Raw genomic sequence first — 24,997 nt, 5'->3', positions numbered from 1 at the left:
TTTTATCTTGTGAATCTGCTAGTTTTAACCCGTAAATCGGATGTTTTTTTTTCCGTAGATTTGCTAGTTTGAAATCTCGTAAATCTGCTAGTTTTTAATCTTGTAAATCTGCTAGTTTTTATCGTAGATTTGCTAAAGCTAGTTGCTAAATGTGCGACATTTTTCTGGAAATATTACCCCCCTCCCCTGAGTCCGTATGTTATTTATTTTTTTCATCCTTGGCCCTAATACGCCGTCGCACATATCTAAGAACATTATTATTATTATTATAATAATTATTATTATTATTATTATTAATATATATTTAAATTAGCCATTTTATTGAACGTCCCTGTGATAGTTGTGGTTTCTCCCACGTCCCCTGAAGGCAGCGGGACAGCTCCGGTCAGCGCGCGCCCGCAGCCGTTGGCCGTTGGCCGTTGGTCGTGAAGCAAAGATGGCGGAGCTGCAGATGCTGCTGGAGGAGGAGATCCCTGCGGGACGGAGGGCTCTGCTGGACAGCTTCACCAACCTGGAGAGGGTCGCGGAGTACTGCGAGAGCAACTACGTCCAGGTTCGTGACTCCGTCCGAAAACAACCGGGAATCAAAGATGTCGGTGAGACGTTGGCGGGCGGAGAGGCGGCGGTGCGGGGACGGGAGTGATGGAATGACGGCACCGGGCTCCGTGAAGTCAGCGGCACTTTTTATATAAAAGATAAAAATCACCAAGATTAAAATAAAGTAAAAATGTGAGATTCACACAGCGGAACAACCTGGGTGTTTACTACAGTTCGGCTCTAAAATATTCCCCCAAACGCGTCCGTTTTAATGTGAATTTCACTTTTTATAACTCTGAAACGCGACTCCTGCGTAACTAAGCGACGCTTTAGTTGTTTAAAAGTTGACATTTGACGTAATTATGTGTTTATTTGGTTTGTTGCATGTTCGCCGAGTGAAAGGTGAGTTCGTGTTCAGTGATAAAATACTTTAATGCTGCTTCTTTAAAGTGTGTGGCTGTTGTAAAGAAGCAGGGGGCGTTAAATCCAGCTGTTTCCTGCGGGACTCTGGCTCCTCTGTAGGGGACTCTGGCTCCTCTGTAGGGGACTCTGGCTCCTCTGTAGGGGACTCTGGCTCCTCTGTAGGGGACTCTGGCTCCTCTGTAGCGGACCCTGGCTCCTCTGTAGGGGACTCTGGCTCCTCTGTAGGGGACTCTGGCTCCTCTGTAGGGGACCCTGGCTCCTCTGTAGGGGACCCTGGCTCCTCTGTAGGGGACCCTGGCTCCTCTGTAGGGGACCCTGGCTCCTCTGTAGGGGACTCCGGCTCCTCTGTAGGGGACTCTGGCTCCTCTGTATGGGACCCTGGCTCCTCTGTAGGGGACCCTGGCTCCTCTGTAGGGGACTCTGGCTCCTCTGTAGGGGACCCCGGCTCCTCTGTAGGGGACCCTGGCTCCTCTGTAGGGGACCCTGGCTCCTCTGTAGGGGACCCCGGCTCCTCTGTAGGGGACCCCGGCTCCTCTGTAGGGGACCCCGGCTCCTCTGTAGGGGACCCCGGCTCCTCTGTAGGGGACTCTGGCTCCTCTGTAGGGGACTCTGGCTCCTCTGTAGGGGACCCCGGCTCCTCTGTAGGGGACCCTGGCTCCTCTGTAGGGGACTCTGGCTCCTCTGTAGGGGACCCCGGCTCCTCTGTAGGGGACCCTGGCTCCTCTGAAGGGGACTCTGGCTCCTCTGAAGGGGACTCTGGCTCCTCTGTAGGGGACCAGACTCACCCACAGGTAACACCGGACTGCAGTGTCACACCTGTACCGTGGGAGCATGGCGGTGTTTTCATCATTAGTTTCATCTCCAGCTCATAAAATATGTGAAATCAGTTCTCTTCGTTTTAAGGATTTTGTTAGAGACACAAAAAGACACAAAATCACCACAAAAAACACACAAAAGTACCACATAGAGACAAAAAATGACTTGAAAGAGACTCAAAACAACCACAAAGAGACACAAAAAGACACAAATCAACTTCAAAGAGACACAAAATGACTTCAAAAAGGCACAAAATCACCACAAAATAACCATAAAAAGGCACAAAATGACTTCAAAGAGACACAAAACCACCACAAAAACACACAAATTTACCAGAAAGAGACAAAAAAATGACCATAAAAAGACAAGATCACCACAAAATAACCATATAAAGACACAAAATGACCATAAAAAGACACAAAATCACCATAAAAGGACACAAAATGACCATAAAAAGACACAAAATCACCATAAAAAGACACAAAATCACCATAAAAGGACACAAAATGACCATAAAAAGACACAAAATCACCATAAAAAGACACAAAATCACCATAAAAAGACACAAAAATGACCACAAAGAGACGTAAAAGTACATTTTGCTTTTTTAATATTCCACCACACACACGTTTTAATTGAAATTAAACTTTTTTTAACCCTTTAAGTATAATCTGTGTTTTGAATTTGTTTATTATATTATTATTAAATCATTAAATATGTCTGGAGCAGAATGGAGAAGGTCAGATTCAAATCATTAATCATTAATAATTAATATCAGTTCAATAATCACCTTCACACGGTCGATCACATGTTTGATTTTAATGTGTTTAATATTTAAACGTGTCAGAAACCGTGAATCCAAGGTGACGTCTTTACACTAAAACTCAAAGATCATCAGTTTATGATCATATTTCTGCTGTCGCCATGACGACGGTGTGCAGTAACAGCCTGGCTGCACTTATAAATGCATATATAATAATTATATATTCATATATAATAATTATATATGAATATATAATTATTATATATAATTATTATATATCATATTTAAGCAATGGTTTCTCTTTGCTCCTTCTCTTTGTCTTTATTCAGATCCTGACGATAGATCAGTCGTCTGATGTTAATATAATTATTATAATTATAAATAAATAATTAATTTCACAGAGATATTTTATTTTTATCAGTTTATATTTTTAAGGAAAAAAAACTATGAAACATCAGATAAAGCAGAAAATAATGTCTGGGCTGATTTTGAAATGGTGTCAAACTGTTTTTATTTATTATTGATTCTTTATTTAAATGATCAACGATTAAAAGATGCTGAATATACAGTTTTATTAAGTTCATTATTTTATCCTCCTCCGCCTCCTCTTCCTCCTCTTCTCCTCTTCCTCCTCTTCTCCTCTTCCTCCTCCTCCTCCTCCTCTTTCCTCCTCTTCCTCCTCTTTCCTCCTCTTCCTCCTCCTCTTCCTCCTCCTCCTCTTTTCTTCCTCCTTCTCCTCTTCCTCCTTCTCTTCCTCTTCTTCCTCCTCTTCCTCTTCTTCTTCCTCTTCCTCCTCTTCCTCCTTCTCTTCCTCTTCTTCCTCCTTCTCCTCTTCCTCCTTCTCTTCCTCTTCTTCCTCCTCTTCCTCTTCTTCTTCCTCCTTCTCCTCTTCCTCCTTCTCTTCTTCTTCCTCCTCCTCTTTCTTGTCTTCCTTCTCCTCTTCCTCCTCCTCCGCCTCCTCTTTTCTTCCTCCTCCTCTTCCTCCCCTTCCTCCTCTTCCTCCTCCTCCGCCTCCTCTTCTCTTCCTCCCCTTCTCCTCCTCTTCCTCCCCTTCCTCCTCCTCCTTCTCCCCTTCCTCCTCCTCCTCCTTTTCTCCTTCCTCCTCCTCTTCCTCTTCCTCCTCCTCTTCCTCTTCCTCCCCCTCTTCTTCTTCTCTGTCCTTTAATAACGACGTCCTCTCAGAAACTCATCGGCCCGTTCACCGTGACGTCCTGACGGTGTTAACCCGGCGCCCGCTGGCCTCCGTCCCGCTCCCCCAGACGGCGTGAGCTCTTACGTAATCCAGCCGCTGAGCTGCTGATCTCGTTTATGGGCTAAATATTTGGATCGGGGTCGACCCGGGTTAAGCCCCGCTCGGCGCCGTCAGACGTGTCAGCATTAAATCTGTACAGAGTGACTTCAATCTCTGCAGACGCTCGTTTATTATTATTATGATTATTATTATGATTATTATTATTATTATATCCCCTAAGGAGAACTCTGTTATGATTATTCACGTTACGCACAGACAGAACCCATAAACATGCAATTAATGGGGAGACGTCAGAGCGAGGGGGCTGCCATAGGATCTGCCACACAGGGACTCAAACCGGCGACCCTACAGTTCCCAGGGATCTTTGAGACACGGCGCGGTCTTGCGGACGCACGCCACTACATCCGGAAATATTAGATACGTTTGGGATCATTTCACTTTATAAAGGAGCCAAAAAGGTGAAAGTCTCCACTGTGAACTAGAACTGTTCGACCACAACAGCAGGACGTCCATGATTCAGCGTCCGAGCCCGTCGTTAACGGCACTTTTGTTGCCGTAGTGATGGATAAACAGGAAGAGAACGTGTATCTGTCCTGGTGAACGCCACCTCCCTGATCAGTGTTTAGAGTTTGGTTTGAGGGAATGTGTGTGTGTGTGTGTGTGTGTGTGTGTGTGTGTGTGTGTGTGTGTGTGTGTGTGTGTGTGTGTGTGTGTGTGTGTGTGTGTGTGTGTGTGTGTGTGTGTGTGTGTGTGTGTGTGTGTGTGTGTGTGTGAGTGTGAGCGGCTCGTCCTGATAAAATCTTTCTGTGTAGGGACTCTTCTCCTGCTGCTGCAGAGGTTTGCTGTTATTTTCAGCAGTATTAGTGGTTAAAAAAGACCTTTGAATGCCTTCACCGTGCTGCCCCGAGCTAATCACTGTTAGCCACGTCTGACCCTCACACAAAACAAAGTCAACGGAGAGCGGCGTGATCGTCAGCGGGCTGTAACTTCAGGCCCCGCCCCCCAAAAAAGTGAAAAACTGTCCATAATTCAGTTTTACAGTGAATTTACTCTCCACTGACTTTAAGCCGCCATGACAGGAGGAGACCAGGGCCCGGAGCCGGTCTCTACTGAGCGCGTGCAGACCCCTGGGCCCGGAGCTGGTCTCTACTGAGCGCGTGCAGACCCCTGGGCCCGGAGCCGGTCTCTACTGAGCGCGTGCAGACCCCTGGGCCCGGAGCTGGTTTCTACTGAGCGCGTGCAGACCCCTGGGCCCGGAGCCGGTCTCTACTGAGCGCGTGCAGACCCCTGGGCCCGGAGCCGGTCTCTACTGAGCGCATGCAGATCCCTGGGCCCGGAGCCGGTCTCTACTGAGCGCGTGCAGACCCCTGGGCCCGGAGCCGGTCTCTACTGAGCGCATGCAGATCCCTGGGCCCGGAGCTGGTCTCTACTGAGCACGTGCAGACCCCTGGGCCCGGAGCCGGTCTCTACTGAGCGCGTGCAGACCCCTGGGCCCGGAGCTGGTCTCTACTGAGCGCGTGCAGACCCCTGGGCCCGGAGCCGGTCTCTACTGAGCGCGTGCAGACCCCTGGGCCCGGAGCCGGTCTCTACTGAGCGCGTGCAGACCCCGTTCCTACACCTGGTGCTCGTTAGCCGTCAGCAGTGGTCGTCTCAGTGTAACTCGACCTCCTGCTGCTCATTGGAAACACATGGTACCACTGCAGGAGGCTGTGTGTGTGTGTGTGTGTGTGTGTGTGTGTGTGTTTTGGGATGGAAACCATGGCGATTGGTTTTCCGCCTCCACCTCCAGCACCGGTGCCAGGAACGGCTCCTGCGGGGGCGTTTGGAAAGACGGTCGCCAGTTTCAAACCTGAACTGATCACATGACCGTTTCACATTTCACAGCTAAAGAAAAACTCCTCCTAAGCACAACAGCAGAGTAGCTGCGCCGGGGTTAGCTTCAGTTAGCTAGCCGCCTCGGCTGCGATGATGAAAAATGCGACAAATGTGAGCAGACGACGCGTAAATAGCCTCCATGGCTTTTGGTGTGAATGCACGGCCAGTGTTCCAGTGTTTCAGGAGAGGAACCTGAATCTATTTCCTGTCTTCAGACCTTTTGTTTAAATGTGCTGATCAAACCGCCCCCCTCAGGCGGTTGGAGGCTGTTTCCAGGTGGACGTTGTCAGTTTGTATTTTCCAGGATGATTCGTATTGAAACAGCAGGAACGTGACAGTGAGACACGAGTGGAGCTTCACTCTAAAGGAGGTCAGAGGAATCCGAGCGTGCGTTTGATTCCATGTAGACGTGATCGCAGCTACGCTCATGAATCTCAGACATTTAGCTGGAAAAACAGAAAAACTGCCCTCGGGCCGGAGGAGGCAGCCTCCAACTGGGTCACTGCGAACACAGAGAACGTGAGGAGGATGTGAGGAGGAGAGGAGCGGAGGAGTTATAGATCTGAGTGAAACGTTCACACACTCGGAGGTTTGGAAACGTTTAGTTTTCTGTGGTCACACGTCAAAGATGTCACGATCACCAGAGACAGTGAAACTACACCAGGAACTGTATTTAATCATCAGTTATAATTATAATCACTTATTGAATCAGTATTTCATGTTTTAATCACATTTTTAAATATTTAATCTTTAGCTTTATTAACAAGCAGCATTAAAACCAAATATAACTGTTAAAATAACTGAACATTTAGTTGAATATTTGTTATTTTTCCTCTGAAAAACGTTCATGTCGTCATATTTAATCAAAGAAAAAGCAAAGATAAAAATATAAATAAATAATAAAGAAAGAATTTCAGTTTATTTAATTCTCTTTTATTTTTTTATTTTTTTGTAGGAGTGAATCATCTTCTCAAACCAAATAATAAAGGATCTCTGATAAGTTTCAGTTTCGTTTTCCCCGTTGGGAGTGGAAATTTAAGCAAAATGACTAAAAACAGGTGCGATTTAACAGAAGAGATTTAACACTAAAGCACGGTGTTTCCCAAGGTTTACAGTTTGGGGGGGGGGGGCAATGAGTTTCAGTTTCTTTTTCCCCGTTAGGGGTGGAGCCTCTTCCCAAACAAGTGAACAAAGGATCTTTGAACAAGTGAAACACGCGACCGTGTAGAGACAGAATTTACACTCCAATAAAAACAGGAGGCTGTTTAGTTTGTTCTCTGAGTGTCCACTAGGGGCAGGTTTGATAACAGAGCAGTTTCTCATTGAGCCCCATGTTAAACAGGCCGTTTACACAGCATCATTAAACCTGTTTAAGGACAAAAGAACATTCTAGTCTGTGTGTTTAGCTCAGATCTCCATGGCAACGCTGAGGGGGAGGGGCTAGTTTTTATGTTATTGGAGGTTAAAGTTGATGAATAATTAGGGGTGTGGCCTCTTGAGTGACAGCTAGCCTCTGGCCCTCACTTCTCCTCGGAGGTAAACGTCAGCCAGATGGACGTACGCCCCTCCCCCCAACGTCACATACATGCCCTTTTTTGGTAAGAGAGGAATGAGGACCTCGACGTCTGTTTTTACACCGTCTGTGGTTTAGACACAAGTAGCCTCGTACAAACTTGCTTCGGCGCTTATTTTGCTCTCCACACACACACACACACACACACACACACCTTGTGTCACACACCATCGACGTTCACATTAAAGTCATTTAATACAGTCTGCGTAGAACAAGCAGTGATTTATTGTATTTTCTATATATTGCTGCAATATTCTGTGTGTGTGTGTGTGTGTGTGTGTGTGTGTGTGTGTGTGTGTGTGTGTGTGTGTGTGTGTGTGTGTGTGTGTGTTTACGAGACACACATTGGTGTCAGTGTGTTTCTTGTCAACCTCAGGCATGAATGAGTTAGCACTGACCTACATCATGCTTCAGCACACACACACACACACATAAACACACACACACACACACACACACACAGAGTATAAATGTTGCACACATAAATGAACATACTCTCACACATGTTGATGCATATTTGAGCATTTTCATTATATAAAAACTAACGATGACTTTAAATATATCGTTTTAAAAATGGTTGTAACTCAGAGTGGACGCCAGACTCCGCAACAACACAACAACAACAACGACAAAAGAAACCGTCGCATCACTTTCAGAGCGGTTTGATGAACGATAGAAACACTGAGGGCCAATCAGAATCCATTTACATTATATCGTCTCGTCTCTCTGTGCAGGCGGCGGATAAGGAGCGAGCGCTGGAGGAGACCAAGAGCTACACCACGCAGTCTCTGGCGAGCGTCGCCTACCTCATCAACACGCTGGCCAACAACGTGCTGCAGATGCTGGACATCCAGGCGTCGCAGCTCCGCCGCATGGAGAGCTCCGTCAACCACATTTCACAGGTGTGGTGGGAACAAACTTCAGAGTTTTCAAGCAAAACTACAGAAATGAGACGAATAAGAAATAACCGTTATTTTCATTCACCCACATTTACGTTGATCACCTTATAGTGTCTGTTAAATCATAGGGCTGTCGAAATTAACCAGAAATGAAGCTTGAATATTAAAGTGTGAGTCCGGTGAAAATACGTCAAATAAGCCATGTTTTATCTTGTTGTGAAGTTGCTGTAAAAAAGCTTATCTCTGTCTGGATGCATGAAGCATCATCACAGACGCAGTGTAGCTCTGTTATTTATAGTGAGAGGTCTCATGGGTGAACGCACACAATATGTAATCATGTATGTATGTATGCAGGCTCGTTTATGTTCTCCGCTCATCTCAGGAGGATATCACACACCAAATAACTCCCAAAGCCTTCAACAGTGTGGAGCTGCAGAGGTGGAGTAACCGTGAAAAGTGGCTCTGAACTCTGCACACAAAAGGGTTTGATGGAGACTCGGGGCGCACTCACACTGTCCACCCGCACCGTGCCTGAGCACGTATCACGAGTAAAGCCTAGTTCGTTTGACCAGTGTGAGTGCAACCATACCGCGTCTAGTTGCGGCCAGCTACGAGCACGAGGCCTACGGTGGTTCTGATGTCATTTCCTGTGCGCCTGTTGGGACGTAGAAAAAAGAAGGAGGGACCATGCGCGGACATTTCAAACAATGGCGGTGAAAGGTTCACGTTGGTGTGATGCGGAGGTGGAGTGTTTACTGCAGATTTGGTCGATGAAAAGATTCAAAAACAGTCGACAAGACGCACAAAAACTCCGAGGTCTACGGAAAGATCTGGAAACAAAGCCACGCATCGCCATGACGTCATCAATGCGTGTGACGTGTTACGGCGTGATGACGTATAGGCAGCAAGAAGCATTCTCCGAGGCCCAGGTAGTGTGAGTACAAACGGGCCTGGAGGGGGGGACAAGGACCCTAAAGCACGGGGCACGGGACGGAGGCACAGTGGGAGGGCGCCCTAAAGCTTCTACCTTCAGACAGTAGCCTGATATTCAGATGCAAAATGACTCAAATCTAACGCTAAAGCACGGTGCAAATGGACAGTGTTTCCCCAGGTTTACAGTGTTCCGGGGGGCACTGAGTTTCAGTTTCGTTTTCCCCGTGAGGAGCGGAGCCTCTTCAAACAATTGAACAACGATCTTTGAACAAGTGAATCTCCAGCGCTGTCTGAGTTTTCTGAGAATTGGAAACACGCGACCGTGTAGAGACAGAATTTACACTCAGACAAAAACATGAGGCTGTTTAGTGAAAGGACAGAAAGGATCCAGAAATGACTCCTGTTGGGATCTGAAGCTTTTCAGAAAACACAATTAAATCAAATGAACCTGAGGGGGCGCGCCCTTAAATAACGGTGGGGGAACACTGGACTCAGTGTGTAAGGACGATGTTTCACAGTCTTGGAAGATGAAGAGGAACGACTCTTCATCAGCCGGTCGGGGAAAAGAAGCTGTAGGTGTGAATCATCCGCGGTGGTGGGATCAGGATTACACAACACTGCACCCACACGCCTCAGCGCTCTGCGTGGACGTTTATTCACAGCCAAATATTTGAGAGCTCAGATTCTGCTCTCCAAAACGATTTCCTCGATGATCTTCCCGTCGTCTGCAGCTTCGTCAGCTGAGGTTCACTATTTAGCACCAACTGTGGGAAAAGGAAGTGTTTTCTTTCATGAAACATTGAAATCCAGGACTAAAGTGTAGTTTTGCGTGGTCCAGAGAGCCTCTGAATATTCAGTGTAATCAGAAATAATGAGACGCTTCTCTCCCTGCTGTCAGCCTGGGCTGTGATTGCACGTCATAATTACGGCTCTCGGTTCACTGAGACGCGGTCACATCTGTTACGTAGGCGAGTGTGTTGTGCTGCGAGGCTCCGTCTCATGTAGAATCAGTCGGATGAGCTTTTATAATCCATTTCAAATTTCAAGCCAGCGACGAACACAGGACGTGTCCAAAGACGCTCATTCTGCTTCGTTCAGACGTTTCGTTTCTCACTGAGGAACAAAACTCTGGAAACCCACAGAACCATGATCTAATATAAATATATTCACATCGTTCTGGTGAACCTCCCTGTTCTGTGGTGAAAGGAAAAGACCCCGGTGGTGGTCCAGGCCTGTGTCTTTACGTAAATCCTCTTATGAAGCAACACGGAAAATACAATTAACACTCGACCTGACTGGAGGCTGGAAAAACAGCTTTTCATACATATTTAAATGAAGAACACCAGAAATATCTGCAGTGTGAGAACGCGCACGAGTGAGAGGATTAACGCTCTTTTCTCACTGAATGCATTCGGAGGGTTTTTCACAAGCTCCTGAAACTTCTCAGACTTTTCATTGACATGATTAAAGTGCAAGTCCGGTAAAATTCAACCCCACAGTCAAAATACATCAGATAAGCCACGGGGACAGTTTTTTTCGTTGATCAACCATGTAGAGAGACGCTAACAGTGATGAGCTCGGTGTGGAGCACTGAACGCATCCAAAACGTCTTTTTTAACCACTAACACAGTTTAAAATGACACCAAACCTCTGCAGCAGCGTGATGAGTAGCGATGGCGAGATGAAGCATCACGGAGCATCGAAGCTTTCCATGTTGCACGGTGCGTAAAGATTATGTGATTATCATGACACCACGGCTTTGGTGCGGGAAGCTTTGGATTGAATTATACTTAAACGATAACGCCACTAAACAAATAATATACTCATAAATATAGTGTCTGTAGGGGCGGAGGGGGAGGTTGAAACGAATTGGGAGAGGGTTGTGACGTGAATGTGCCTACAAACATTTTACTACTTTTGTCTAATAGTAACTTTTCCACAGTGCGGGGATCCTCGGTACGCGCTTCTCAAAGATCTTTCCTGATTACTCGTCACACGCTTCGAAGCCTGGACACAGAAGGACACGTCACTAACGATGGATTCATTCTTTTTAAACATGATCATAAAATCTTCAGTAATGTAAAAAGATCTGGTCAGAGCATTGATAAAGAAACAGGCTGAGTCCCTCCTCCTGGTTTGGGGGACGAGCAGACTGCCGTTAAACCCCTTCACTACAGTATCAGTCTTGTTGTTTTGTCAACTTCATTTTGTGACTTTTCCTTTAAAAGAAAACAGCACATTGTTTTTGCTGCGTCACACACAACTGTGGAGCAGCTACTGCTGAACTTTGACCCTCACGCTCTCTGGCTGAGCTAACATGGGACATGTTATACCTGCTACATGTTAGCATGTTAGCAGTCCGTCGGTGCTGAGTGAGAAGATAATTTGATTTCAGGTTGGATGAATCACAGAAGTTCTCTCTCTCCCTCTCTCTCTCCCTCTCTCTCTCTCTCTCTCTCTCTCTCTCTCTCTCTCACTCTCTCTCTCTCTCTCTCTCTCTCTCTCTCTCTCCTTTCAGACCGTTGACATCCACAAAGAGAAGGTGGCGAGGCGGGAGATCGGCATCTTGACCACCAATAAGAACACGGCCCGCTCACATAAAATAGTTGCTCCGTCCAATCCGGAGAGGCCTGTGCGCTACATCAGGAAGCCCATTGACTACGGCGTGCTGGATGACATCGGACACGGAGTTAAGGTGGGAATAATAATCACAATAAAGGGGACGTCACATGATCAGCTTTGTGCGCTGGGCTCACCAGGAGGGCGGGCGCAGAGACCCAGTGAATGGCAGAATCAACGTTAATATCAACCGTTAGCTGGTAGACTATATCTCTTCCCAAACCTGCTGTGATGCTGATAAACCTCCATCTTTACGTTTCCTTCTGAGATCATGAAACGACTTTAATGTCACGTTAAATAGTTTAGGAAACTCGAACACACAACATTTTTCCTCTGTCTTTCTAACCAGCTTCATGTCGCTCTCTGGTTGCCAAGGAAACCTAACATCACATTCAAAGCTCCTATCTCTTTGGTTGTGCTTTTGAAAGTTCAGCGCCAACGAGGTCAAAGTTCAATGGAGGCAAATGAGAGCGGTGCCGCCTCCTCCATAGGAAATGGCGCAAAGCGTTTTTACCACGTATCATGTGAAGGGGCCTTAAAGGTTGAATATGGAGAATGAGCAGAACAGCTCCATCTAGCGTCTGAAGATCTTAGTCGCGACAACAAAAAAGAAGTCCAGCAGTGGGGTTGCCAGGTTGGTCAGACCCGGCCCAGTAGCTCCAGGAGACCGGAGTCTGTTTGAGCCTGTTTGAACCCGTCCCCTCCAGAAAACCACAGCATCAAAACAAGGATTAGAGGAGTTTGACTGACAGTTAGCGTTAGCCGTTAGCGTTAGCCGTTGCAGCTAAGTGCAGATGAAAGTGATGTTAGCATCCAGTAGCAGCGTAGCCATGTGGGCGTGCGTTTGAATGGCGTTCCTCTCCTTTCTCTCAGTCCATGGAGTGAATGCTCGGCCTATAGTGACTCTGGTTGTTGCCCGTCTCCGCTCACTCAGCTGCTGGGACAAAGAACGCCCCCTTCACTGAGGCTCCCAAGCAGCTGCAGGATTGGCTAACTCCACTTCACCCAGTGCCAGCCTACAGTAGCTGCACCCAACAACAGACAGTATAATTATTTTTTTTAAATCTAGCTCTTAATAAAGATTCTACATATTCAGCCTTTAATGACGATGAAGAGGATGCTCGTAGACGTGTTCAGCGTGCACCTTTAGCGTCACTAAAACAGTTAAATGTCGAGCTGTGAGACAGAAGTTCAGCTTGTTTGTGTGCATGGAGTGTTTCTACTCTCCCTGGATTTGACTCTGCATGTGCACAAGTGTCAGATGCTCAGTGAAGGACAAGTGGCTGTAATTATCCAGTCCTCCACATGTGTTCAAGTGCCACTGGTCCTTCCTGCGCGAGTCTCATCTGTTTGTGTGTCTCAGTGTTTTAATGTTTGACGCTAACGTCCACACGACTTCTCTCCTCTCTTCTTCTTCCTCCTGTTTGCTTTCACCGACGCCTTAAGTGGTTGTTGAGGTTCAAGGTAAGGATGCACAACACACCTGCACATTATACCAGGAGAGTACAGCTTGTGTGTGTGTGTGTGTGTGTGTGTATGTGTGTGTGTGTGTGTGTGTGTGTGTGTGTGTGTGTGTGAGGGAGGACAAACAGCACAGTGAAGGTAGATAAAGAAACCGTATTGATCCAGTTTGTTGGAAGTGTGAAGAAAAGATGTCACAGCCTTGAACATTTCACACTCCTGTCTGCTTCTCCTCCCCTGCATGTCTCATTTTCATCATTTCATTTTATCCGTCTCGAATATCAGAAGTTCTTCTGTTGTTGAACGAGGAATGATCGGACTTCTCAGAATGACGCTTTGCATTTAAATGGAAAATAAAAAGACCCCGGGGGTTTCAGTGACCCTGGCAGCGGTTAAAGCCCAGGGGGGAGGAAATAAATAACAAACCGCTGTAATTTGTTGCTGCTGAAGCTGAAACATCTTCCACGTTCGATCATTCACCGACGTCGGCCGGTGGCTGGATGTGTCGGCGTTCACGACCTGCACGAACAAACCAGTGTGGACGTTTGAAAGAAGATCTGATGACGTTTAAAAAGATGTTTCTCTGCAGGTGAACGGCCAGCAGAGCATGAAGCTAGGAGGAGGTCTGTCCCGGTCCAACCCCCCCACACAGAAACCGCCCAGTCCTCCGAGGGCAGGCAAGAGCATCCTAGGGTACGTACACACACACACACACACACACACACACACACACACACACGTATAAAGTCACACACTCATCTTCTGTTTTCATGGTTTAAAACAGTGGTTCTCAAACTTTGTTCATGACGTCCCACCTCAGAAAATGTCAGGCTCTCTGTGGTCCCACCACTGAGACCAATGTTCAATACATAATTTAAATATGTATACATATATAAAAATGGATACATAAATAAATGCGTAATCGTCATTTTAGGTGAGGTAACTGTCTGTTCTGTTTCAACGGTGCGTTTGGACCCCGAAATCTTATTTTGAAAGGGTGTTACATCAGACTGAGCTCACGCTGGCTTCCCCTGAGATCTCGCGTGACATTTCTGTGCTGCACAAAAAGTTGCTGTCTGGGACTTTTTGAAAGTCCATAGTTTGCATGTTTTGCTGGAACAAAGCACCAATGGGCTCCTTCCACTGTAATGGACTTTACTATGAGAGGAGCTGGTACAGGGGCCAGTAGGTAAGTCTTTAAAACACTCTTTAATAAACTCTGGCTTCACTAACTACGCTGATGATGCTTTGTTGTGTGTGTAGGGACTCTTCTCATGCTGCTGCAGAGGTTTGCTTTTATTTTCAGCAGCATTAGTGGTTAAAAAAGACCTTTGAATGCCTTCACCGTGCTGCCCCGAGCTAACCACTGTTAGCCCTTTGGGGCTGTTAGCGTCTCTACGGACGTTCTCTTTACACCTTTGATCAACAAAAATAACTCTCTCCGTCGCTTATTTGATGTATTTCCATGCAGAAAAAGACCACGGGGACAGATATCACCATGAAGCTTCCCAGGTTCATTACGTTTTTGTGTTACAAGTTTTCAGAAATGTTGAAAATATGCAAATGAGCCGTTATCTGATGTTAACTGTGACGTCAGATGAATCTTTTCTCTACAGTCTGGAAGAAGACGAGTGCGGGGCTTTCCCTTCATGTGATTGAGATCCTGTGTTGTGTCCTGAATGTTTTAAACACGTCTGAATAGTGTGTGTGTGTGTGTGTGTGTGTGTGTGTGTGTGTGTGTGTGTGTGTGTGTGTGTGTGTGTGTGTGTGTGTGTGTGTGTGTGTGTGTGTGTGTGTGTGTGTGTGTGTGTGTGTGTGTGTGTGTGTGTGTTTGCATTAAATGTTTTGTTGTAAACGTAGAAGATCCTTCACACACGCACAGACGACTCGTCCTCTGAGCTGACGTGGAAATACGCGCTGCACTTTATGTGTGTGTGTGTGTCCGTCTCTTGTGGGAGAACGGAGGATCCTGCGGCGAGTTTATTCCAGATTAGACCCGGCAGAGAGGGATGACACACACACACACACACACACACACACACACACACACACACACACAGTGCTCAGAGGAAGAGGAGTAATGTCATGCGTTGTTGTGTTCTCAAACATCTAGGTCACCCAGCTGTATCTGTTCTTCCTTCTCTCTCCTTATCTTCATCATTACATTTGATTCTCTCTCTCTTTTCTTAACCTCTCTCCACTCCACTTAAAGCTGCGTTCTCTCTAATGTCCACTTAAAGCTGCCTTCTCTCTAATGTCCACTTAAAGCTGCATTCTCTCTAATGTCCAGCAGGGGGAGACTCCACTTAAAGCTGCATTCTCTCTAATGCCCAGCAGGGGGAGACTCCACTTAAAGCTGCATTCTCTCTAATGTCTAGCAGGAGGAGACTCCACTTAAAGCTGCATTCTCTCTAATGTCCAGCAGGAGGAGACTCCACTTAAAGCTGCATTCTCTCTAATATCCAGCAGGAGGAGACTCCACTTAAAGCTGCATTCTCTCTAATGTCCAGCAGGGGGAGACTCCACTTAAAGCTGCATTCTCTCTAATGTCCAGCAGGAGGAGACTCCACTTAAAGCTGCATTCTCTCTAATGTCCAGCAGGAGGAGACTCCACTTAAAGCTGCATTCTCTCTAATGTCCAGCAGGAGGAAACTCCACTTAAAGCTGCATTCTCTCTAATGTCCAGCAGGAGGAGACTCCACTTAAAGCTGCATTCTCTCTAATGTCCAGCAGGAGGAGACTCCACTTAAAGCTGCATTCTCTCTAATGTCCAACAGGAGGAGACTCCACTTAAAGCTGCGTTGTGTGAAGCCGGTTAGCTTAGCTTAGCATAAATACTAGAAACGGGGGGAACAGCTAGCCTGTTGCTCTGTCAGTGAGCTTCAGAGCCAGGCCTGATTTATTTTTTATTTTTTTTAAACTTTGGACGGAGCCAGTTTAACTGTTACCCCTTGTTTCCAGTATTAATGCTAAGCTAAGCTAACTGCATGTAGCATATTGCCCGTAGAGACACGGGGGTGGCGTTGTTGCCAGCCCTCCCGTCGGCGTGTTCCTTCCTGTTTCCTGTAACCTGCTGATCATCCAAATGTTTCTGTACGTTTACCTTTGATGACGCGGCTCCAGGATTGTTGATGAAAGTGTCAAAGTGCCCGAATAACCTGAACCTTTGAGTGAAAGGAACTTAGAATAAAAATGTTTTTTATAAATGTCTCGTAATGAATCAAACACGGAGAGAAGGTTGAGTTTACAGGAAAGAGTGAACAGAAGCAGCTCAGCAGTCGGTTGGAAGTGAATCCCTCGAACACACAGCAGCGTGTTGGCATCACACTGCCACCAACAGGCCCAGTCCTTCTGTCATCTCACACACACACGCACACACACACACACACGCCCATGTATCTGCTCCGTTCTTGCATAATTCTTGTTTTTGTGTTTACGTGCCTGTTTTTTTGTCGCACACGACAGAAAATGATTATTTATTTTGAGCTGAATTCACATTACGCAACACAATATGTGGGTTTTACTCTTTTTCTGCTGCAATAACTGATAACACTGATAATAACTGATGTTATTTGTGTTTATTATTCGAGGAGAAGCCCTCAGAGTCTGGTTTTTAATCATTTCTCCACAGTTTGTGACGCTGGAGGAGTCATAAGTCTCTGCAAATACGTCCTGAGCTTTAAATCATGACGTAACAGATTCCTCTGCTCTCTGACAGCAGGACGCCCGTGCTTCATGTAGAAATATTGTTTAATTACATATAAACCACAGTGATGTATGTTTGTGCCCTGCTCCCTTTAAATCATGATGATTAAACGTCTGTTTGATTTAACGGTTGGTGTCTTACAGCAGCCTCAGAGCTGCAGCGCCCTCCTGTGGCGCCTCACACACATTCACTTCCAGGTTTTAAGACATAGAAGAATTCCTTTATTAGTCCCGCAATGGGGAAATTCAATTTTCACTCTATTATTATTGTCATGTTACACACACACACACACACACACACACACAAACACACAGACAGGACCTATATACATGCAGTTAATGGAGAGATGTCAGAGCGAGGGGGCTGCCAGTGACCCGAGCAGTTGCGAGTTTGGTGCCTTTCTCAACAGCACCTCTCCAGCCACCAGTCCACGCTCCATTCATGGTCCACACAGGGACTCGAACCAGCGACCTGAGCTACTGCTGCCCCCATTTATTAAATATTATCAAAGCAGGAATCCAATAAAGGGTGTTTTTTTTTAATCACGGGGAACCTCTGATGACGGCAAACTGAAGTTTTAACCCTCACACACTGTCGGTTTGATCTGATTTGATCCAAAACACTTTAAATAAATGTCATAAAAGGAAACTTATGAATCTGTCATGTGAGGAAACACTTTCAGAATGTTTTCAGAGCCTTTTGTAAAGATGTGGTGCAGGTTTTTAACAGTTAATGCAACATGAAGTAAACTGTCTCCACCTTTCACGTGCACAGGAAGAACTCCCCCTACAGGACACTGGAGCCGGTGCGCCCCCCGGTGGTGCCCAACGATTACGTCTCCAGCCCCACCAGAAACAATCTGGCCTTCGGACAGCTTCCCAGTCCGGCCCGCACCGCCACCCTCAACCACCGACCCCGAACATACAGGTAGCCGGGTCAGCGCGTAAACATGGCTGCCAGGGAGTAAACATGGCTACCAGGGAGTAAACATGGCTGCCGGGGCGTAAACATGGCTGCCAGGGAGTAAACATGGCTGCTAGGGAGTAAACATGGCTGCAGGGTGTAAACATGGCTGCCAGGGAGTAAACATGGCTGCCAGGGAGTAAACATGGCTGCCGGGGCGTAAACATGGCTGCCAGGGAGTAAACATGGCTGCTAGGGAGTAAACATGGCTGCAGGGTGTAAACATGGCTGCCAGGGAGTAAACATGGCTGCCAGGGAGTAAACATGGCTGCTAGGGAGTAAACATGGCTGCAGGGCGTAAACATGGCTGCCAGGGCGTAAACATGGCTGCCGGGGTGTAAACATGGCTGCAGGGTGTAAACATGGCTGCCAGGGCGTAAACATGGCTGCCGGGGTGTAAACATGGCTGCCAGGGCGTAAACATGGCTGCAGGGCGTGATTTCTGTCTCTAACGCTGCTTCTGCTGGTTTTAAAGCAAAAGATGTTCAACACGTCAGGGCTCAACACTAACGTTTTTACCCAGCAGCCACTGTGGCTCGTGGTTTTCAAAAGTTACTAGCCACTCAGCGTTCTCACTAGCCACACATTTGTGTATATAGTATATTAAGATATAAATACCAGATATAAAGGGCAGCTTCTTATCCATATTAAATAAAATGGAGATATAGAAAATGAATTAGAGAGAAAACTCTACTGAAGAGATGAATTCTGTTTAAATACAGAATTTATTAACAGCATTTATCTATAACAGCACTAAACACTGAAGTCTGATGCAATACAAATACATACAATTCATAAAACAGAGAACATCTAAATCATTTGAATCGACAGCCTTAGTGATGACTCTGTAAACAGGATCTCTGAGCAGCGATCACGTACAGCTGCATCTCAAACATTAGACCATCGTGAGATGAGTTACTGAAACTTTGTTCTTTTACAGTTTCACATTTAAAGTTTGTATTAAAATCACAAACGAAACCACTTTTGCTTTTTCCCATTGAAGAAAATTCAATCCGTGCAGCCCTGTCATACGTGAGACACACTTTTCTTTCTCCACCACACGTCGACAGCTGCTCATCACGTCTGCATCACGTCTGCATCTACTTCTACAGCTGTAGCTGTTTTTGGGGAGATCAGATGTTTCATATTTGTTTCATATTGACTGAAAAAGTCCCTGAAATCCATTGAAATGAAATTAAAAACGTAACCAGACCCGTTTATAATCAAGTCTCCGGCCTCGTTTCCTCCTGTGGAGAGAAACCTTCATGCTCTTGTGTTTGTAATTAAACGTTCAGACGTTTTAATTTATATTATATTTAATATTTCTGCATCACTGCTGTGAACACAGAGAACTAACTTCCTGCTTTCATCCTCACAGCATCCACTAACTTCTTCTTCTTCTCCATCGTTGATTCATTTCCTGTCTTCTGCAGTTTCACATGTAACGCACTTCACGTCCAATCAGCAGCTTTTGTCCGTCGCCTTCAGCCAATCAGAGTGTGTTTGCAGCTTTTTCCATGTTTCATTGCTTGTGTGCTGCCGTTAACATCACTCTGCTTTTATTTTGACGGTTCTCTGCAGGCAGCTGACTTCCTGTCTCTCTTTTCTCCCGTCTTCACCTTCATTTTCTGCTTCTGTGTCTTTTCATAAGTGCTTTAACTTTTCTACAGCCACTAAACAAAGATACAGAGAGTTCGATACAAACAGTTCACATTTGAGCTTTTTCAGAGGGACTGTGTGAGAAATGAATTATCTGTGTTAGCTGGTTTTCTTAACTGTAATTTAAACTCCTAAGAGGTCACTAAAGATTATTTTACAGGTTAATTCATTTGGTTTTTAGTCAAAAATTAACATTTTTAATTTAAAATCGAGCTTCAAAAGTCTTTTTTTTTGTCCAAAACTACAAACAATACCGACCTGAATGCTCATTATCCTGCTCTGTGTGTGGGTGTGTGTGTGTGTGTGTGTGTGCGTGTAGTGGCAGCAGTGGGGGCAGCCACCCCAGCAGCAGCAGTCGGAGCAGCAGCAGGGAGAACAGCGGCAGTGGCAGCGTGGGCATTCCCATCGCCGTGCCGACGCCGTCCCCACCCTCCACCTTTCCAGGTAACACACACACACAGACACATACACATAGACACACACAGACACACACACACACAAAGAATGGTATTATAATACATGCAAATCAATTGATGGGACTTTAATTTGAACAATAATATAAGTAAGCGTTTTACTTTTCAACACAAGCTTTGACGCTTTGATGGCGTCAGGATTTAACTCAAACGTTTTCTTAAAGCTTAATAAACACAGATAATATTTGTACGGAAGCCCTGAAGGGTCACAGATTAATCTGAGAGATAATGAAGGAATTTCCCGTCATGTCTCGTATCCGATCAATTAATAAATCAAATCTTAGATCGCTCCTCCGATGAAGCCGATAAAAGCGTCTTCTTATTAATATAATGTAACATAATAATAATAATATAATAATAATATCATCTGTAATAAAAAGGCATAAAGCTGTTTCAGCCTTTGTCCAGAGAAATGTGATGGGGATCAATATTCTCCTGCTTCTCTGACACAGACGAGACTTTCCTCTTGTTTTCTCCAGATCGCGTAGAAATTATCTCATTATCACGGAAAACAGAAGAAAATGATCTAATTATTTCGTTATCACAGGAAAACGTAGAAATGATCTTGTTAGACGCAGGAAAACCAGAGGATAATGATGAAATGATCTCGTTATTTTGGGAAAACGAAGGAAAACTTTGTTGTTATCACAGAAAACAAAAGGAAAATGTAGGAAAATGATCTCGTTATCACAGGAAACAGAGAAAATGATGATACATTTGTGTGTATGGTCCTTAAGGGCTTCCGTACATTTGAGTGGACACTTCAGAAACAGGAAAGCTGGAGAATAAACAGGATATAATATAAAGGTGAAGCGGGTAAAGGTGAATAATAGAACAGCTACAGCAGTCTATTAAACTCAGGAAATGACATCATTTAATTGTGAAGCAGCCTGAAAACCAGGAAACGGTCAAACTTCAGACATCGATGTAACATCAGTTCATCGTTTTCACTCGTCCAAAAGTGTCGTGTGAATAAAAGTTGAGCTGATCTTTTTGGACGTGATGTTGAGATGTTTCCCGTTCAGCTGTGACTTAATTCCTCTCGTCCTTCCTGAAGTTTCCCCGACGGCCGGACCGGCTAGCTCCTCCTCCACCGCCCCTAACTCCTCCCCCTCCCCCTCCCCGACTCCTTCCTCCTTCTCCTCCTCTTCCTCCACCGCGACCCTCACTCAACCCAACAACAACACACCCTTGTTGCCCCTGAACTCACCTCCTCAAACAAACACGCACTCAAACACACCCGCCAACACGTCCGACCCCGCACCCGCCAACACGTCCGACCCCGCCCCCGGCACGTCCGACGGCGTCCAATCGGGCGTTTTGCCTGAAGAGTCGTCTCCTCTCCTTCCTCCCGCCCCTCCTCCTCCTCCTCTCTCCTCCTCCTCATCACCTGTCGAAGGTGAGTTTCTCCACCGCCTGCTCGCTCCCGTCCTCCATCTTCTCATCATCCTCACGTGTGTTTGGATGTCGTTCACGTGTGTGGAGCTGATGTGGGTTCAGGTTCAAAGCCTCGACTTTGGCATTTTGGTCGCCGCCATCTTGTTTGTTTGTATGTTTGTGTGTTTGGAACCAGAAGTGACCATATTTTGACGAGAAGGTGGATTTGGGGAGGAGCGCTACGCTAGCTAGGTGAAGCGTTTTCACCACGTCGCTCCTCTGGTCAGTGACCTCGCTCCTCGTCTGTCTCAGGTCCCATCGTCCCTCAGTTCTTCAGCATGAACCGGCCTCAGCCCCGGCAGCAGTCTCCACAGGTGGGCGGGTCGCTGCCGTACCGCCGCCCGCCCTCCGTCACCGCTCAGCCGATCGTCGCAGAGACCCAGGTCAACGGGGGTCCCTGCTACAACCAGAGCCCAGGTACGCTCTGTGCTCCGCCTCCAGACGGTGACATTCTGATATCTCTGTGATAAAAGTGATTAAACGCTGGTTTGTGTGCCGCAGCCTCCCCCCCGCCCCTCCTCCAGTTCAGTCCTCAGCTTCCTCTGATGGGGTTCGTCGCTCGAGTCCAAGAGTCCAGTACGTATAAATGTTTCTTATGTTATTATTTACATAGATGTGTGGATTTAAATCCATCTGATCTGACAAATAACTTCACATTAAGTCAGTTATTAGTGTGTGTGTGTGGCTGTTGGTGACACATATCCGCCCAGGTGTGTGTTCTGATCAGGTGTGTTCTCTCACCTCAGTCTCAGACGCCCCTCCCCCCTCTCACCCGGCGGCCGAGAGCCAATCAGGGCCTGAGGAGCCCCCGCTGAGTCCTGAGCCCACGGAGGACACACACGAAGACGAGGACTCAGCCGTGGTGGAGTACAGCGACCCGTACGCTGAGGAAGACCCGCCCTGGGCCCCCAGGAGCTACCAGGAGAAAGGTACACACACGTGCACACGCAGACACACACACAGGCATACGCACACGCAAACACACACACACACACACGGACGCACACATGCACACAAACACAGCAGGATAATGAGCGTTCAGGTCGATATTGTTTGTAGTTTGGACAAAAATAAGACTTTTGAAGCTCGATTTTGGACTAAAAACCAAATTAATTTAATAATAATAATACTGATGATGATAATATTAATGACAATAGTAATATTCATAATAGTGAGATGGTTTAAAGCAGATTTATAAAACTTTCATTCATAACCAAAGTACTTTTGTATATTTCTATATTCATGTTGTTCATTAAACTTAAGAAAGACATCCATATCTCAGCTCTCCCTGTTTCTCTGTAGGTCAGTGTTTCTCAAACATATGATTTTAATAATAACATTGTTTGTGTTTGTGGCGCTGCAGTTGTGGCCATCTACGACTACGCCGCCGACAAGGAGGACGAGCTGTCGTTCCAGGAAGGAGCGATCATCTACGTCATCAAGAAGAACGAGGACGGCTGGTACGAGGGCGTGATGAACGCCACCACCGGCCTCTTCCCTGGGAACTACGTGGAGTCCATCATGCACTACGCCGACTGAGGAGGAGGACGGGGCCACGGGGTTTCATCCTCACGCTCGTCTCAGTTTCTCTGAACCTGAAGGAAAAGATGAGTCACCATCAGAGCTTCATCGTTTCAGTGAGAGAGGAAGCAAACAAACACTAAAGCCACAGATTCTCTTTCTCTTTTCTTTACTTTTCCCCTCTGAAGCACTTTTTAAACCAGTTCACACCAAAGATTCACAACAAAAGTGTTTTAAACGTGGCAGGTGAAGGTTGCAGCGTGTGAACGGACCCGTCTGGTTGTGATGTCGTCGTCAGAGATTCAACTCGTCAAGAACGAAACACACGTCACCTGTTTCAACAGCCAATCACGTCGCTGGTCAAGTCACTGACAAGCTGTCAGCTGGCTAAAAAGGTCGTTATGGACGGAGGCTTTGCCCTCATTTATATTTTATAATGTTACAAAATTAGAAAACAAGCCTGAAAAGTCGGACACAGAAGTGCAGAGAGGCGTTGCTATGGAGATGGTGCACGGTCCCGTCTCGTCTCTTTGGTGTGAACGGGTTTCAGGACGCTGCAAGTTTCAACTGGAATCTTTGGTCTGAACTTTACACTTTGGCTTTTTATCCGTGTTGTGATTAAAACACACGTTAGATCGACAGATAACTTTATTTATCCCTGAGCGGAAATGAGGTCATCGTAGCAGCGTTACAATACAATCAGAAATACAAAATATAAACTACAATAAGAACAGTAACGCATATTTAAAACACTATATACAATATACAATAGGATGCTCAGCAGTTCCAGATAAATATTAAATGTTAAGTACTGGGCAGAATGGAACTAAGTGGATGTTAAGGTGCGAGATAAAGAGAGAAAGTTTAGTAAAAATGAGTGAAACTTTGCACTGTTAACGGGCAAAATCACTACTTAATGATACAAATACTGGAGGCTGTTTCCTGTGACTGCTCCTTCTTTAATGTGAAGCTTCTATCGGATCACGTTTAACACCAGAAACTAAACTCAGTAAATGAATCTGTTAAACCGCTTTATTTCACTCATTCATGGACAGAAGAGTCTGGATTCATCCGGCGTCTCAGAGCAGGAAATCACGCATCTTTTATACGTTTAGGACCAAAAACACTTCCTAAAGTAACTCCTGCAGCTTCTTCTCTTTCTCTCAGACGCTGGTTTACACACACACACACACACACACACACACACACATACACACACACACACACACACACACAGACAGACAGACACACACACACACACACACACACATCAGATAGTGTTCAAACCAGCGTCACATTTTATTTCAGTGATTTTAAACGTGTCTTCAGCCTTAACAGATTCCCTTCTCACTCTCTCTTGAGCCTTATCTTCATGTCATCTGTCAGTGAAGGTAAAAATATATATTTATAAAAAGAGGAAAATGATTAGAGATCAAACTATAAGTGAGACGCCAGGAGTCAGGGACGCTTTCATCGAACGCTCACACTCAGCGAGACGTCGTCCGCTGCGACGGTTTCCACTAAAACCTGTGTCGTGAATCTTCAAGTGAACACGGACGAGTTGGATCAGCTCAGGTCGACGCGTGACGCTCGGTTCACGCACGTATTTAACACGACCTCACACACGTGAAGTCTTTTCTCCTCGTGGTCGTCGTGGTGACGTGGACCTGAACAAAGCGCCCGGTGGAGCTGAGGTTTACAGCGTGTCTGCCTGCATGCCTGATGTATAAACATGTGACTCTTTGTTCTTTTTGTATTCACAGTGTTTTTATATTCTTTTGTTTTCTTTGCACCAACTCGCTTTTACGGTTTCTGTTCGATCAGCTGGAGGTTGTGACGTCCGCGTGTGTTTGGACTCCAGACTGACGCAGACGCAGGTGTGTGTCGACGTGCCATATATCCAGGTGTTGTGCTGTGAATGCAGGTGTGCGGGAGTGTGTGTACAGTGTGTGTGTGTGCGTGTGTACAGTGTGTGCGTGTGTGTGTACAGTGTGTGTGTGTGTACAGTGTGTGTGTGTGTGTGTGTGAGGTATGAACCGAACCTTCCCTCGTGGACCGAAGTGACTTTGGACCTGAATCAGTGTTTC

The 24,997-nt window shown here is 46.1% G+C and overlaps 1 protein-coding gene across 1 annotated transcript; it reads left to right on the top strand.

Moving 5' to 3' along the window:
* Window positions 1-436: 436 nt before the first annotated feature.
* LOC310953316 (abl interactor 2-like) lies at window positions 437-23,724 on the top strand (the record flags this gene model as incomplete). Its single annotated transcript, XM_083922314.1, has 10 exons — window positions 437-553; window positions 7,974-8,141; window positions 11,590-11,766; window positions 13,741-13,844; window positions 17,632-17,784; window positions 19,799-19,923; window positions 21,642-21,806; window positions 21,891-21,965; window positions 22,136-22,318; window positions 22,753-23,724. 10 exons carry the CDS (start codon window positions 437-439, stop codon window positions 22,926-22,928), a joined length of 1,443 nt encoding a protein of 480 aa, XP_083778440.1. The 3' UTR covers window positions 22,929-23,724.
* Between the last annotated feature and the right edge of the window lie 1,273 nt (window positions 23,725-24,997).

The sequence above is a fragment of the Echiichthys vipera genome, assembly GCF_963691815.1.
Source record: "Echiichthys vipera genome assembly, chromosome: 10".
NCBI lineage: Eukaryota > Metazoa > Chordata > Actinopteri > Perciformes > Trachinidae > Echiichthys > Echiichthys vipera.
This window is presented reverse-complemented; position numbering and strand designations above follow the sequence as displayed.